General features: G+C 40.4%; 1 protein-coding gene across 4 annotated transcripts in view; it reads right to left on the bottom strand.

The window, feature by feature from the left end:
• RC3H1 (ring finger and CCCH-type domains 1) overlaps positions 1–17,099 on the bottom strand; it is a 64,565-nt gene that overhangs the window by 13,257 nt on the left and 34,209 nt on the right. For 2 of the 4 annotated variants that reach the window (XM_063428196.1, XM_063428200.1), the window contains exons 2-10: positions 14,394–14,782; positions 7,334–7,454; positions 6,174–6,413; positions 5,682–5,857; positions 4,928–5,128; positions 4,359–4,491; positions 2,693–2,844; positions 1,201–1,313; positions 253–531 (exon numbers count right to left, since the gene is read on the bottom strand). In XM_063428196.1, coding sequence (XP_063284266.1) covers positions 253–531; positions 1,201–1,313; positions 2,693–2,844; positions 4,359–4,491; positions 4,928–5,128; positions 5,682–5,857; positions 6,174–6,413; positions 7,334–7,454; positions 14,394–14,624 — 1,646 coding nt within the window. In that variant the 5' untranslated portion in view covers positions 14,625–14,782. The remainder of the gene's footprint in view (positions 1–252; positions 532–1,200; positions 1,314–2,692; positions 2,845–4,358; positions 4,492–4,927; positions 5,129–5,681; positions 5,858–6,173; positions 6,414–7,333; positions 7,455–14,393; positions 14,783–17,099) is intronic. The other 2 variants (XM_063428199.1, XM_063428198.1) reach the window with 2 other exon arrangements.

Raw genomic sequence — 17,099 nt, 5'->3', positions numbered from 1 at the left:
TGGTCAAGGCATTGTCTGGGGTACCATGTTAATGTAAGAGCAGAGCTACCCAACTTTCTTTTTTTCCCTAACATCTGGGGTGACTTCAATGGCCATAATATGAAGCAGAAGAAAAGATTATAATGCTGCTTCGAAATAAACTACTTTCTTAATGAGGAGGGGTTGGTTGCATGTTCCAGCTGGTCACACAATTTTATGGGTATTGTCAACAAATCAAAGAAACAATTCTCAAAAAATTAGCTAGATACATACAACTCTGGAGGGGAACCTGGTGCACTGTTGCTTAGGTGATCCAATTTTCCTGGCTTCAGTACTGACTCAAAGCCAGAGTCTGTTCCCCTGGAGATGAGCTGTGTCACGGAGCCTCCAGTCACAATGCCATTGGGAAGGCCAGTTTGCTTCCGGGTCGGTAGGTCCATTGGCCCCTCGTCTGAGTGTATTGTCCCAGAAGGAAGCCCCACTTCGTTCAGCTGACCAAGAGAGGCACTCAGGGGCCGCCTAGGAACCAACCGTTTGTTCATTTTACGAAACCTACAAAATAGAGATCTGTTTAATCAAAAAAGCAAATCGAAAAGTGTTTGCCACGATTTATCAGTGGGAACTTATAAATCCCTTAAGGGCTCATCAGTCACATAAAAGAAAAATTATTTACACAAACTTGTATAAACATGAAAAGAGAAATAACCAAAAATGGACTACAAAACAGATTTTGTTTCTAGTTGTAACTGTATAAATCAATAAAACCAGGTTACAACACACATACCTTCAAGTGTAAAAAGGTAAACCCACTATAGAAAGCCTGATGTTTCAACCATCAGCAGGCGTTACAGAGAAAGCGTAAATGTGGTGGTTTCTAAAATTGGAACAAATGCCATGGAAACCAAAAACATTCTCCTGCTGACTCTACGTCTGGAACTTTTCCAAAACATGTATGTTATATATTGAACTTCTAGTGCATAGAAAGCCAGGGATTGTATCAAGTGCATGACGCAAACTGTACTACGGAATGCCTTAGAGTTACGGATGGCTGCGCTTTGGGTCACTATCGCACCTTACGTGTGAGAATCCATATGGAATGACTACAATAATACAACAGTGCACTTGCCACAAGCACATTTTTCACTAATTAAAAGTGTGTTATCGAAAAACATTTTTTAGAAGAATAAAGGGCAGCACACTTGCCCCAAATAATCCACTTACTTTTCCAACTCCTCCTGAGAATGAGCAAAGGTGCAACTTGCCCCACGGGGGCAACCTCCCCTCTGTTTCATATCTCGACACATATAAGTCTTGTACTTGCTGTGCTGGGGAGGCTAAAACAAACATGAAAGCAGACAGTTAAGTATTGCAATCATTCATTCACATATCACTATTGCCATCTATCAGTATGTTTGTTTCTTTGAAAAGAATATGTATTTAACATGGTGGTCATTCATGTTTTTACGATGGATGAAAAAAGCACACAAACACAAAAGGAACAATTTTGTCATTCCACCAAATTCCAGTTAATAATACGGTTACGTTTTAGTGAGTAACATACAACATTTATAAACATTTAGAAAGGTTAAGCAATTTACACGTTTAAAAAAGTGTTATGTGTACATCAAAAAAATCTGAGTATTACTAAAGTGGCCAATTTGAAGGGCAAAACCACCAAGCCAAACGGATATTTAATTCAATCTATGAATAAGCATTTATAGCAGCAATGTAAGGATGAATTGCAGCCCAGCAATTTCTGTTTGAACTTGTACTGTGCACTGAAAAGGGACATTTGCCATCTTGTGCTCTGTACACTTACGCAAGTTTGGACTGTGTACCAAAAAGAAGCAACATTAAAATGCTAAATTTTAAGCCTATGTATTTTGAAATTTCTAGGGTTTAAAAATAAATAAATACATAAAATAAAAAAAACTGACAGGTAATCCACCTGTAGAAAAAAACAAAACCGTTCAGCATGGTTTAGCAACAGACAAATGGAGAAAAAGAAAGAGACACGGAAAAGAGAAACACTGGGGGGGGCGGGGGGGGAGAACCACTCTGGGTACCATAACCGTATCAGAAGTACCTTTTTAATTTCTGATCTGTGAAAGGGAAGCTATGGATAGGCTGAGAAAGTCAGCAGACGGTGTATACTTATCAACGGTGCCTGGTTCAAGGCTCCCTTATTGAAGCCTTGGACTAGGAAGGAAGTGAGGGGACAGGAGCTTACAGGCTTCAGAGTGCTGACATCTGGGTTAACAATTTGTTTAACTCCTGAGGCTAAGCAGGAACCTGGGATCTCTATGCACATAACTGTAATCCAACTAAGTTGTTATGGTGCCCAGAGTGCTCCTTTACTGGTGATAGAGAGAAAACAGAATGAAGGAATGTTTAAATCTTATGGAAAGGGAAAGAATGTTTGGACAGACTAGACAAGATTGATGCTACATATATTGGAAAATATTACATATAAAAACAAGAGGAAATAATGAGTCCAGGATCAAACAACTTGCTGCTTTCAACACCTAGATCAGTCATTTCTCTGTACAGTGTGACAAATACCCATACACTAAAAACATTCAATTAATAGTGATAAGTGTAACATAATAACAAATGAAAAAGTGCCCATTTTATTCCTTCACCACAGCAAGTGTAACTAGCTCATTATCAATCCCCAAAGTGCAATGGTTTGAAACATAGTTTAGCTGGGTACCTGAGACATGAGGTAGTGCCTCGCCTCGCTCACCTGCTGCTGGTCAGTCCCCTTCTTGCTGTGATTCTGGATGTAATCCACCAGCCCATGCACCACAGTCTTCACTGCTACCAGACCATTTTCAAGTTGCTCCCATGTTGGAGGTGGAGCATCTGTAAGGGAACACCACTAATGTCAAAACTTGGACAAAGAAATGAAAAGAACAAAATGCTCTTAATGGATCAGTAATCCAAGGTTATAACTGGCATTTAGATAAGTAGAAGTTCAGCAGTAATTCCAGGATTCTGAATTTCAAGTCCTAGGGTACCAGGCAAGCTTGAAGTTACTCCCCCCACTGCAAACCACCTTTTGCAGCCTGACTGGTGAAAAAGGAAAGGGCAACAGCATTGTACAAGCATGTAGTCAACCTGACCCCTAATGACCTGCATAACACCTAACAATTCCAAGAACACAAGGCATACTTGAAGTTGAAGGTTAAAGTTGCATGTGAACTCCATATTTGTAGCCTTTAGCACTTTGCCAGTAATGTAGCAGCAAAGTCAAATGAAGTAAAAAGAATTCCAAATAACCTTTCTGCAATACATTTACAATTTTATTAGCATAACACATAAATAAAATGGTCTTAATACTAGTACGCAAGGCAAAAGTTAATCTCAGTTTAAAAGTTAACTATGTTCCATTAACATAATGGGGAAGAGGAGGGAGGAGCTCTCTCTGTGTCCTGAGTGTCTCGGGATGTCTGAAAAGCATGCAGTCTGTTTGTTCCAGGGTTTGAAGTACTCCTAGCACAGTGCATGTTGAGTGAGGACTGGTTGAAGACTAAATAAATCATTTTCAGAATCTCTGCAGAGCTTTAAACAGAGAAATAGGTAATAAAGGTAGGAGTTTAAAAAAAAAAAAAAAAAAAAAGTTGCATCTATTGGGGCCTCCACTCTTTTGTTTAACCGTTGCAGACATGAAGAGTCAAGCATTGTGCTGTCTATTCCCAAGAGTCAGAAAAAGGAATTAAGAAAATAATGAAATTTAAAAATTTCACTAGTCACTTGGAGGATGAGAGAAGTGACAAAGGGATGGGTGGGTTCAGAGCTGCGTACCAATTCTTAAAGAGGAACTATCACTTCCTCAATTTTAGCACAACTTAATACACATCCAAAATGTAGCTACTGGTTGTTCAACCTCAATCCTGAGAAGCTGTGAATATTAGTTTTACGCTCACAGTTCTAACAAACTATAAACAGAAGTAAATGCAGGAGAGGCTTTAAGCACACTCCTCAGAACTACATTTTTCACTCGCCAATCGCAAGTGGAAATTTTAAATCATGTGATATGCATTATACATTATATGTATTTCCGACAAAGCAGGTAATGAGAGCTACAAGAAGACAAAATAAAAATTTGAAAAAAAATGTAAGGAACCCTATAACATTAGAAATAACACTATCAAGCCCCTCTGCAATAATATATGATAAAATAGTAATATTGATTTTTCAATTAACATCTACGCTAATAAGATATAGGTAAAAATTACATGTTTATGGAATAGTGCATTCTAAAAATTATATATTCACTGAAAGGGCTACAAGCAACAAACTTCACAGTCTTCCGTCAATGACAGAAGAAATTTAAGATTTTGCAAAGAACATCAAAGAATCGGATGTGTTCTTACCTGGGCTTGGATCAATGTTTGCGAGCAGTTCCAGGTGTGGCCGTAGCCTGTTGAGGTTAGCAGGGTCTCCGGTCCTTTGCAGTGCAATGGTCAGTTCCTGGACACTCTGAGCAAACGAGGCCGGGGTCTGCAACTTAACAAAACCTTTCTTGTAATAAATTAACTAGAATTGGTGCCTGATCTACATGCTGGGCACAGGAACTGTGCTTCAAAATAAGTTTCTCTCTAAAAGAGTATGGAGTACTAAACAAAATATTTTTTACCATTAAAGCAACATGAAGCACCATAATTAATTTTACTCTGTCTCCAAGTGCCCTTTCAATATGCTGCTAGTTACTTCACTCAAAGTAATTGGGAGGGGAATTAGAACATAAATTAAGCCATTAAAAAGCTACTAGAAGCAACAAAGAAGTTTCTAACAGTTCGCTGGGTAATAATACGAATATCTGTTCATTAAGCTAAAGGGTGAATACTTAAGCACATACCATTTAGCAAATCCCTATTGGTTTTCTCTGAATGCCACAAATAAGTCATGCCAATGTAGGCAAGGAGAGGAAAGAGGCGGTTACCTTATCAATAATGGACTGCATATGAGATTTGTGAGACTGATCCCCATATAAGAGGGAGGACCACTGGTCAGGAGCTATGCGCAGGCCGGCCTCCATAGCGATCTGCACAATCTGTGAGTCATGCTCTCGACGCAGTGCTTCGTAAGTGCGAAATTCCTCCTTCAACTGCATTAGGGAAGAGTCTTCATCACGCTTTGTGACCTGAAATAATAAATAAAATGCACATATTTTACGTGAAGCAAAAGAAGGATAAGGTTGTATCCACCATTACTCAAACATTTTAATATTCTAGTCCTTGAGAATACTGGAACACAACAAGAAAATGACAATGAAGATACTTGTTTTAATTATATATTAGAAAAAAATACTGCAATAATACTGATGTTCCTTTCTACTAGCTTGAGCAAATCTGGCTATGATTCTTTCATTTTTCTATTTCTTACTTTTACCAACTGAACTATTTCTCACTGTAATTTTTATTTATTTATTTTACCATTTTCTGTTAAACTCATGGGATTACTGCCTGACAATCCAGGGGCTAAAAATACCATATCTCGACTAAAAGTTATAAAAAGGGCAAAGTTCCATAGATCATGTAATAAATGTTCTGAATATTGCTTCCTGTATATGAATGGAGTTGCAGTCACAGTGCGACTATATTTCTAAAACACAAGATGTTCTTAACATACAAGTTCTAATAAAATGACACTCATTCATCAATAGACAAATCAAGTGAGACAAGCAAAATCAGTACCTTAAAGCAGGAGGCTCTGTATAGCAGCTGGACAACATGCCCAATGCTAGTTTTCGAGGCTTGCGGGAAGCGTGGTTCCAGTCTCTGCACCACAAACAAAACCAGAACTTTTCGTGAAAGAGCAGATCCATCTTCTAGAGCCAAGAGGACAAGCTTCAGGGCCTCTTCCTGCATGGCTGAACACAAATACAAAGTTTAAATAATTAAGACTGGGCAAAAAACATTAAAAATATAATCTACTTGCCATAATCACTTCATCTCATTGAAGTAGTTATACTCCTTGGCATTGATCAGTGATTCACTGTTAAACCTGACAATGAAATGTGAGCTGTGAACAGGAGATTCAAGGCACCATAACCATTCCAATGAGATTAAGAGGTTAGTAAAGCGCTGAAGAATAAGCTGGCGATATAAATACCAATAATAATAATAGTGGTGCCTATAGTGCCTCTTTAAAGACACAGACAGATTAAATTGAGTTGAGTGCCGCACCTGGTCCTAGGAACTGACAGCCGCGTGCACGAACTGCTGCCCAGAGATTGGATGACAGTTGTTGAGGATTTTGATGTTGAAGGATGAGTTCTGTGACGGTCCTCTCTCCCAGCGAGCGGGCTGCTCTCATTGCTCGAATACGTCCTTCCTCTTCCACCAGCTGGCAATGCACGAGTGTCACAAGCTTTCTTTGCATGGGGCGGCTCAACACGCTCTGAGCAGTGCTGTTTAGGCCAACTCCTAGATCAACAAGAAGCAAAAAACAATATTCATCATAAAGGAAAAAAAATATCTGTCACTACTACATAAATAGCAAAATAAATGGATTATTGTGTATGATTAGCTGATCAGAAATAACAAATATCTGTTCAAAAGAGTGGAATAAATATTCAAATTCTGTTTATTTTTTTATCTCTCTTTGTTTAAATTCTCCTACTCTCAATGGAACCATAACGGACACTTTAAATGAACACTTTAAGCACCCAGAACACTTCAGCTCATTGTCCAGTTTAACTGCCTATGTCCCTTAACCCTGCCCAGGTAATTATTGCAGTTTTTAATAAACTGCAATAATTACCTTTGAGGGTTAACTCCACTTCTACCAGACAGCCACTAGAGGGGCTTCCAGATTGTTAGGTGATTTATGGTTGCCTGACACCGGACGTCCTCATGGTATGCATGACGACATCCAGCGTCACTCAAAACACCTTAGAAAGCGGTGGGGGAAGTACTAATGCAAGTGTGGCCATTTCTGCGCATGTGCATTGAGTCTCCCCCGCTGGCAGAGGAGCAGAGGCGGAGCCCGAGCCACCGCTAAGAGACATCAGACCTGGACTCAAGTAAGTGGCCAAAGGGAACTATAGTGCCTGGAAAACCATAGTTTTACCTTTTATAAATAAAGGCATGTATATTGAAATACTTGAAAGTGTCATAATGACATAAAGCACAAACATATACAACTAAACTTCTGTACTTAGTAGCCCAACCTTCCCAAATCTTTGATTCCCGATGTGTATTACAATGGATTATATTCACCCTTCATTGGAAAAACCATACAACCCAATCAGATCAGTAAACTCCATTTTGTGAATAAGGTTTGTTGTCAATTTTCATTCTGTATAAAAGGACATTTCCTATGACTAGTATTTTGCCTCTCTTACCTCTGGCAGTACTCAGGGGTTTCAGGTACAGTGCCAACTCTTCAACACACTTCTTGGACTCCTCATAGTGCTTGTTGTCTTCGGCCCCGCCAAACAGAGTAACCGGCTGTTGCTCAGGTACCTGGGGGAGAGGGGAGGAAGCAAATTTGAAAATTCTAGAACAGGAAAGCAGTTATAGCAAAATCTGAGAATGTAGCTCAAGCACAGCAAACCTGGTAAGAAAGGCCACTGAATATCGAATACAGTTGCCATTTGGCCTTGGCTCATACCCAAACTTTACTACAGTTATGGATATCGAATTGAATTTCAAATCTCAAACAATCCTCACCTGAATCTTCTTCAATTACTACTAGTAGGGCTGACATCCAGCAACAGCAAGATGACTGATTTACTCTCAATAGGCACCATGGCAAAACAACTGTTGTGATACTTACATGACACAGCGTGAACATGGTAATCTACCTTGAAATTCTTATGGTGATACAACATATTTGTGTAAAAGGAAACTATAGGGAAAATTATGCAATTTTCAATGCATTTCATAGATAATGCATTAAAAACTATTAAAAAACAAAACCAAAACAAATTTCCTTGCAGATGAAAATGTTAGTGGGTCTGCCTTTGGCTACAGGCAGACCCGCGCCTGATTAACAAGAGACACTTAAACCTATGGAGTCTTTTCTTGCCTTACAAACTCCTGTCCAGCAGGTGTTTAAGGGACTAGTGGTTTAATATCACCGAAGCAGTGGCACTCATTTAGGATGAGTAGAAGTGCTTTGTAAAGTGAGAACAGTCATACCACAGCTGCTATCACTCTACATAATCAGCTTAGTGAGCTGCACTAAATGTGTCAATCAGCAGAGACACTGTCTGTGGACGCACTCTCTATCCAGGAAGAAATTAGCTCAAAATCAAGTTAGACCCCATGAATAATTTTGATACAAACAAAACTGGGCATTAAGGGCTTCCTGGTGGAGAGATTTAAAGGTCTGGCTTACAGCTGTATCATTGTACAGCGCTACAGAATTTGATGGCGCTATATAAATAATAAAATAATAATAATAATAAAAGTGATTTTCATAAATCCCTGCAGTTGTGAGCCAGTCTCAGGAATAGGTGATAAGGCACTCTATCCAATTAGCAGCAACAATCAACCTTCAAGGAGGTCCCACAACCTTGTGAAAAGCAAGCAAATGTACACAAAGTGGTGAACTGCGCATAATGATAATACATAAGAAAATGGAGATTTACATACAAATAGTGGAGGAAACTTTCGCAGCATGTATTAACAGAGAAAAAGAAAAAAAATATAGTAGTGCAGCATATTAGAACTTAACTAAAATTATAGTGCCAAAGGAACATTCACAGTTTATAGAGCTAATATAGCTCTTTTACTGAAGGCATAGAGGGTAAAATCTATCATGGGAAACAATTTTAAAGGGTCACTATAGGCATTGTGACTGGGTCGTCTCATTTAAGTGGTTACAGTGTCTGGAGTTCCATGGATCCATACTTCCATTTAGCAAAAAAACATTTTTAAGGTTTTAATGCCAATGCCAATTCCTTGGGATAATGAGGCAGCATTAGCCTAAGCAGCAATAGGCGACTGTGAATGGATGAGAGTGTCAGGTGACTGCTTTTAGCACAAGACAATGCCCAGTGTTGTTATGAATTGCTATGGCTAGAATGAAGTTTGTAATAGTTTGTTTAGCCACACCTCCATAAGGTGCCGGAAGGTGGGTGGCCAGGGACCCTCATTCAGTGTCAAACTGCTGGAAAAAAAAGTGTAACACTGAATGGAGGGATAACACCTGGGGAAACCAGGCACAATAACCAATTAAATGAGATGATATGGTTATAAGGCCAAAAGCCTTACTATTCAAACCAACTATTCATCCCTCACTGCAAAGATTGCTTTTGACATCCAGCTAACCTGCAGGTATGATCTCACTAAATGAGATCTGCAGACTCCCGATGAACATAAAACTTACACTATATGGACAGAAGTATTAGGACACCTGACCATTACACCAGCAGGGACTCTTATCACCTCGCATACTAAATCCATATTAATATGGAGTTGGTCCCCACTTTGCAGCTGTACCAACTTACACTCTTCTGGGAAGGCTTTCCACAAGATTTCGGAGTGGTTTTGTGACACATCTTTGCACATTCATTCAGTAGAGCATTTGTGAGGTTCAGTCACTGATGTTGGACGAGAAGTCCTGGCTCACACTCTTCGTTCCACTTCATCGCGAAGGTGTTCAATGTGGTTCAGATCAAGGCTCTGTGCGGGCCAGTCAAATGCTTCCACACCATACTCATCTAACCATGTCTTTATGGACCTTGCTTTGTGCTGTGTGGCACAGTCATGCTGGAAGAGAAAATGGACTTCCCCAAACTGGTCCCACAAAGTTGGAAGCATAGCATTGTCCAAAATGTCTTCGTATGCTGAAGCAGTAAGATTTGCCTTCACTGGAAGCCCAACCCATGAAAAACAGCCCCATTATACCTCATCTACCAAACTTTATAGTTGGCACAATGCAGTCAGTCAGCTACTGTTCTCTTGGCATACTCCAGACTGAGTCTTGCCCATGAGACTGCCAAACAGAGGAGTGTAATTTGTCACTCCACAGAACATATTTCAACTGCTCCAGAGCCCAGTGGCCGTGTGCTTTACACCACATCATCCAACGCTTGGCAGTGTACTTGAAGACGCTGCTCAGCCATGAAAACCCATTCCATGTAGCTCTGGCCGCTGATATTAACGCTAGTGGAACTAAGGAACTCTTGGGCTATAGAATCAGCAGAGCGTTGGTGACTTTTACACAACTTTACATGGTCGTCTGCTTTGTGGCTGAGTTGCTAATGTTCCTAAACACTTCCACTTTCCAATAATATCACTTACAGTTGTACCGTAAAATATCTAGCAGGGATGAAATATCACAATGTGACTTATTGCAAAAGTGGCATCCTATCACAGTACCAGGCTTGAATTCACTGAACTCTTCAGAACAATCAATTTTGTTTGTAAATGCAGACTGCATGGCTAGGAGCTTGATCTATAGAATGTAAGCTCGATCGAGCAGGGTCCTCTTCAACCTATTGTTCCTGTAAGTTTATTTGTAATTGTCCTATTTATAGTTAAATCCCCCTTCTTAATATTGTAAAGCGCTACGGAATCTGTTGGCGCTATATAAATTGCAATAATAATAATAATTTTATATATCTGTGGCAATGGGTCTGACAGAAACACCTGAACTGAATAATTAAGAAATATGTCCCGATACTTTTGTCCATACAGTGTATCTGTGATCTATCAATGCTCTGTTTTTAGAAATGAATTCCCTCGACTGGTATGTGGAGCTGGACTGTAGTTGTATTACATATATGCCACATGATATTTTTACTTCGAATATTGCAGCACCACACCATTCTCTGATATCTATCTTGACATTTTGCACCACTAAATTTAGAAACGCATGTGGACATTTTACCAATTTATTTTGTTATGCATTTGTGATTAAAACCTTTAAAAAGTGCACTACAGTTTGTCACAATGAATGAAAAAACAACAACAAAAACCTACTCATATCGCTTGGCTTATTTCCATTTTGCAACATAGAAAAGGAACAGACAAAAGTGTGACAAATTTAGAGAAGGGAAGGAAATGTCGTTCTCACAGTGGCCTTTAAAAAAAAAAAAAAAAGAAAAGGGAAAAGCTCAAACGGTTCTAAAACTGTATGCGTAGGCGTCACGCCAACCTAACGTACACATAAAGAAGAGGACTGTGGAGTATGTAGGTGGTCTGAATGTACACTCAGGCTTACTAGAGGGCCCCTTACCCAAACCAACTTATGTAACAAGACAAATATAGCAGTGAATCCCTCGGAGAAAAAACAAAAACATGTTTCCCAAAGTGATGCTAAGCATTATCTAAGGAACAGTGCAGTTATACTCTGCAAGCTCACAACAGAATAAAATATTAAAGGACCACTACAGGCTCAATGAAGTGGTCTGGGTGCCAAGTCCACCTTGCTATAACCCTGCAGCTGAAAACATAGTTTCAGAGAAACTGCTGTTTACATTGTAGGGTTAATCCAGCCTCCAGTGGCTGTCTCCCTGACAGCCACTAGGGGCGCTTCTGCTATTTACACAGAGTAAATCGCACTTATTTGACGCTGGACGTGCTCGCGGAGTCCAGAGTCAAATAAGATCCCCATAAGAAAGCATTGAGTAATGCTTTCCTACGGGCGGGTTCGAATGCGCGGATGTCGGTGGGGGAGGAAAGGTTACCAGCGCCGAGTGAGCCCGGTGCTGGATTAAGGTAAGTGGCTGAAGGAGATTTAAGCACTTCAGCGCTGAGGGAGGGAACACTCCAACAGGTTTGTTTTCCAGGCACTTTAGTATCCCATTACTATTGTATTTAGTATCAATACATAAGTATATAAAATACCATGGTTGGGAAAAGCATTTATGATGGCCAGTACATACACACACAACAAAAAAATGTAAGTTACTTTTAGGAGATTTCTCAATGTTGTCTATGAGATGACTTATTTAAAAAAAAAAAATAATAATAATATAAAAAAAAACATGGGCAAAAAACATTAAAAATATAATCTACTTGCCATAATCACTTCATCTCATTGAAGTAGTTATACTCCTTGGCATTGCTCAGTGATTCGGGGGGGGAGGGGGTACATGAAATACATTTGAGTGGGCTTGATTTACTTGTCAAATTGTTTGACCCTATGAATAATACTTATACTTACATTTGTGCCATTTACTTAAATTAAAAACAAAAAAGCCCCGTTGTTTTTGTTATGGGACACTGAAAGCACCAAGACAAGTTTACCCTAATTACCCTTTATTGCACAGTGTGTTTAATTTAGAATTGTGTATCTCCTGCTCTGATAATGGCTTACTAGAGTCTGCAAGAGATCCCTGTGTGCAATTTAAGTTTAATTAACAGTGCAGGAGATATAAACTTAGTTAGTAAGTAAACACGCTGTGCTGTCACATCTGATTGAACTGGAATTTATTTTGTATGTACATTGCCCTCCACTAATATAGGCACCCTTGGAAAATATGAGCTAAAAATGGTTTAGTCAATATTTTGTGCTACCTCCCTTTGCAAAGATAACAGCTCTAAGACTTCTCACATAATTCCTGTTGACGTTGGAGAAAACATGGTAAGGGATCAAAGACCATTCCTTTATACAGACTATCTCCAGATCCTTACAATTTTAAGGTCAATGCTGGTTGACTCTCCTCTTCAGTTCACCCCAAAGGTTTTCTATGGGGTTTAAGTCAAGGGTCTGGGATGGCCATGGCAAAACCTTGATTTTGTGGTCAGTAAACAAAATGTTTGTGTTGATTTTGATGTATGCTTTGGGTTTTGGATCATTGTCCTACGAGTAGATCCAACCACGGCCCATTTTAAACTTTCTGATAAAGGCAGTTTATTTAACATCTGTTGATATTTGAGTCCATGATGCCATGTATCCTAACAAAATGTTCAGGTCCTATGGCAGAATAACAGCCCCAAAACATTAAAGAGCCACCACCATATTTAATTGTGTGTGCTTTTTCACGTGGCTACCACTCTGTATGCCAAACATCCCCTCTGGTGTTTTTTGTGAAAAAGCTCTATTTGTAGGGATCAAAAAAATGTATGTCCTAATGTAGTCACGAAAAGAAATTTACACAAAAGGCATCTGGTTTTTGATTCACAGTCTGGAATTTATACCTTTGAATGGAGGAGTGTTTGCATGGAGTGTCAATGCAAGTGTGATTGCAGGGGTCTGTATGTGTGGAATGACAGTTTGTGTGTCAACACTGGCTGGTGTATGTGCACAGCTTTACCCTCCCGCAAGTTACACTATAGCAAATTTACGTCACTCATTCCTAGAGTTACAGCTACCAAGAAGCTGCGCTATTCAGTACTTGCTGAGAATGTAGCTCTGTGTAGCAGAGTACATACTGCTCTGCTTCTGGAACCTCTGGGAACTAGAAAACCGCTGTAAACTTCCCAGAGTCACATGTGACAAAAGATACTGTGTACAATAGCTGTATCCAGCTCTCAAGTGACCAACAGTCATTCAAAAAATGGCAGAATGTGAACTTCAAATATACAGTATCAAGCTTCACCCTGTCTTTGATGTGGTTCACTAGCTGGTGGAGCACAGTTGTGATGCATGGGTACAATTCTGAAACAAACAGCATAGACACACTAGTGTAGTCTCAATACATGCAAGTTAGCTGGTCTGATTTTGTTTTGAAATGTGTTTCAGTCACTAGTGAACTATTTGTGTCACAAGCAGACAAGCAGTTCCCTCGTGCAGAGGGAACTTGCTGGTATTTCGGATCTGGACTGGATCAACAATAATGCAATAGCCGAGGTCATAGGAACACAAAAGGAGGAATAGTCAAAGAAGTCATACAAGAATACCAATACGGAATGCACGCTCTTGGGTCAAACAAAAAACACAAAAGGACATTGAGTCTCTCCCTGGTTTCTCTTTAAATACTGTGTTCACTTAGGTAGGTAACTAAGCCCCCAAAATGTTCTAGTTCTTAGTGTCATGACGTCAGCGCTCATTAGTCGTGTCATAATAGGAAGTGGGTTTATCGCGGCTGGTGTGAAAATCGCTAGGGACAAGCTGAAAGTTAGTAGGAGTGCCCCTAGTACCCTGCAATTAGATACCAGCCTGTGACATGCTCCTGATTGATACATAAGGTAACCTGACATAGATGAGCTAAACCCAGCTTGAGATCTGAGCAGGGACCCACCGAAAGACAGGCTAATTTAGCTTTTGTCCATTTTCAACTCTCTTGCTACTTGTTTTTCTCTCACAAGCAGACTAGGAACAACATGCGCAATAGTTCAAAGTTAAAACACCATTGAAATAAAAATCCTTGGGCAGTGAAACAGATTTGGTTATCTCAAGTATAAAATGTTTTAGTCAGATTGTTCCTTAGTAAAAAAAATAACTACAACCGTAATGAAGAACAAACATACATAATTAAATTACTCAAAAAGTATGACCATGCTTACCTGAGCCCCAACTAGCTGTAACAAGGCAGAGTTGACAGGGAGCAGCTCGATGTCGGTGTTTATGGTGGTCTGGTCGAACGGGCAAGCCTTGCGGTGAAGCTTGTTCAAGCACATCTTGCAGACAGTGTGCCCGCAGCCCAAGCTGATGGGCTTCCGGATGGTTTCGTCGAAGGTCTGGGTGCAAATGGGACAGGACAAGAAGTCGGTCCATTGTGGAGCTTGTACAGGCATAGTGTCCCACTTGGAAGATAGGGGCTTGCAAAGCGAAGGGTATGGGGGAGCTTAAGCACAGATTCCACTGGAATCAAAAAAACTTTCCAAAATAAAGTTTGTCTTTCGTATATATCTTCTGTAAATACAGACAGTCAGCACATAGTGGAAGATGCGACCTGAAGAGGAGAGAAAGAAAGAAACCATTAAAAAGGGGTTTCTAAAATATTAAAGAATGGAACTTTATTTCATTAACATAATGTTCATTAACAACATGATTTACTACCTAAAATAGTAGGAGTAGCATCGACATTGCTGGAGCTATAGATCGAATAATTGAAATGATACTCTGAGTGAGTCTAAGCAGATTTTCTAGATAGAGTTAAATTATAGAGAATAAATCATCAATTTGAACAATAAAATCAGCTTCGGGTATCATTTAAAATACACTTTGTTAGCCAACCTGTCCTCAATTACATTCAGTTATTCACTTTACGAGTCGGAAACAGGCCCAAGATTTGCACATATTAAACTACAAAAGCAAAATTATCTTCAAATTCAGATGTTTTATCTGTCCATCTATCCATCTTAACCAATATAAATGATGCAGTAAATGCATGCTTCCGTACCCTTCCACAAAACATAGCCTGTATTTTTCCCTATGTGAAGGGAGAAGTGCACAATGTGTATGTTCAAAATGGTACAAATTGACATAATTTAAAATAAGCATCTAGAGTATGCAGAATTCAATCTGCTAAAAAGTTCCAAGACTTTTTTTTTTTTTTTAATTCTTTATTTTATTTGCACAGTATAACAAATCGGCTTGAAACGCCACAATAGCTGTGACAAGCATGGTATATCAATCAACATAAAACAAATACACGGCTAGTGCTTGTATTGCGCATTTTATAGTCTTGTATTGTTGTGCTGCAGCCCTACGTGTAGTGGGGTACAAAGTGATGTGACGAAGGCCATATCTTCGTAGGTGTGCTCGGCTTGCCTTTAATGCTTGCCGGCGCTGTGGTGTCGTAGTAGTGAAACCACTCAATGTGTATAGTGCAGGTGTCCAAGACTTTTTTTTTAATGCAACGGGTGTAAACAAACACATACATTGAAAAGCAGATTGTGAACCTGGGTGTGGGGGTTCCGCGGCACGCGTGTCCAGGAATAGACTTTCATGTTAAACAGTTTGATCATGAGAAAATTGTTAAAGCTGGAGTGGCCATTTAAATATGTATTGTAGATATTGGAAAAGGAAAGAAAAAAACAGCACCCCCTCTAACCACAAAGAGACTTGTTTCTCAAACGGCTGCCGGGGAGTGTTTTATTGCCCGAGAACATATTAGTAAAAGCAGTGCTCAACAAATTCCACGAGTCCGGTCACCACAGCGACTAGAAATTTCGCCCTGGCGTCTGGTGTTTGCCTGATCTCTAGTTAGTGTGGCTGCCGAGGGAGCTTTGACGGTGGCCGCCACGGGAAATATTGGCCTGGCCGCCTGAGGAGAATGGAGGCGGCCAGCTGAGGCAGCATGGAGCTGGCCGCCCGCGGGAGCAGTACGCTGTCTGCCGCTCCTCTTTGCTCCCCCGCGCGGTCTAATAATGCCGGCAGCCGGAATATGACGTCACTCCAGCCCCGGCATCATTACAAAGAGTGTGAGGGAGTAGACAGGAGCTGCAGGAAGATTACTGCTCCCTCGCACGCCGGAAGAGAGCAGCCTCACTGGACCCCAGGGAAATATCCACTCAGTTCTCCTAAAGGTAAGGAGGCTGAGTGGGGTTCATTTAAAACAAAAAATGTGAGAGAGTGTGTGTGTGTGTGTGCCTGTGCATGCGTGTGCCTGTCAAGAATGAGTGTGTGAAAGAGCCTGTCAAGAGAGTGTTTGTGTGAATGTCAATTTTGTGTTTGCGAGTCTGTCAGAGTGTGCGTGTCAGCCTGTTGTCAGTGTCCGAGTGAGTGAATGTGTGTGTGTGTGTGTGTGAGAGCCTGTCAAGTGTGTGTGTGTGTGAGAGAGAGCCTGTCAATACTGTGTGTGTGTGTGAGAGCCTGTCAAGAGTGTGTGTGTGTGTGTGTGTGTGTGTGTGTGAGAGCCTGTCAAGAGTGTGTGAGCCTTTTGTCAGCGCGAGTGTGTGAGAGCCTGTCAAGAGTGTGTGTGTGTGTGTGTGTGGGGTGAGAGGAGAGAGGGTGAGAGGAGAGAGAGAGAGAGAGAGAGAGAGAGAGAGAGAGAGAGCCTGTCAAGCGTGTGTGAGCCTTTTGTCAGTGCGAGTGTGTATGTGAGCCTGTCAGAGTATGTGTGTGAGAGCCTGTCAGAGTGAGTATGCACGTTTAGGTACCTGCCCCCTGCGATCGCATGAGAAAAGTGTTTTTACTCACCTTTTTTCCCCCATTTTCCACCAGTTTCGCCATGACTGGTACCACCTCCATGGCTGAGATTATCAATCTTTATGATCTCAGCTAAGCCATTGCTTTCCCTTAGGAAAGCATTGGGAGGATTTTGT

This window comes from Pelobates fuscus, chromosome 7 (genome assembly GCF_036172605.1).
Source record: "Pelobates fuscus isolate aPelFus1 chromosome 7, aPelFus1.pri, whole genome shotgun sequence".
In the NCBI taxonomy this organism is placed as follows: Eukaryota; Metazoa; Chordata; class Amphibia; order Anura; family Pelobatidae; genus Pelobates; species Pelobates fuscus.
Note: the sequence above shows the minus strand (reverse complement) of the source record. Positions and strands in the feature narration are given on the sequence as shown.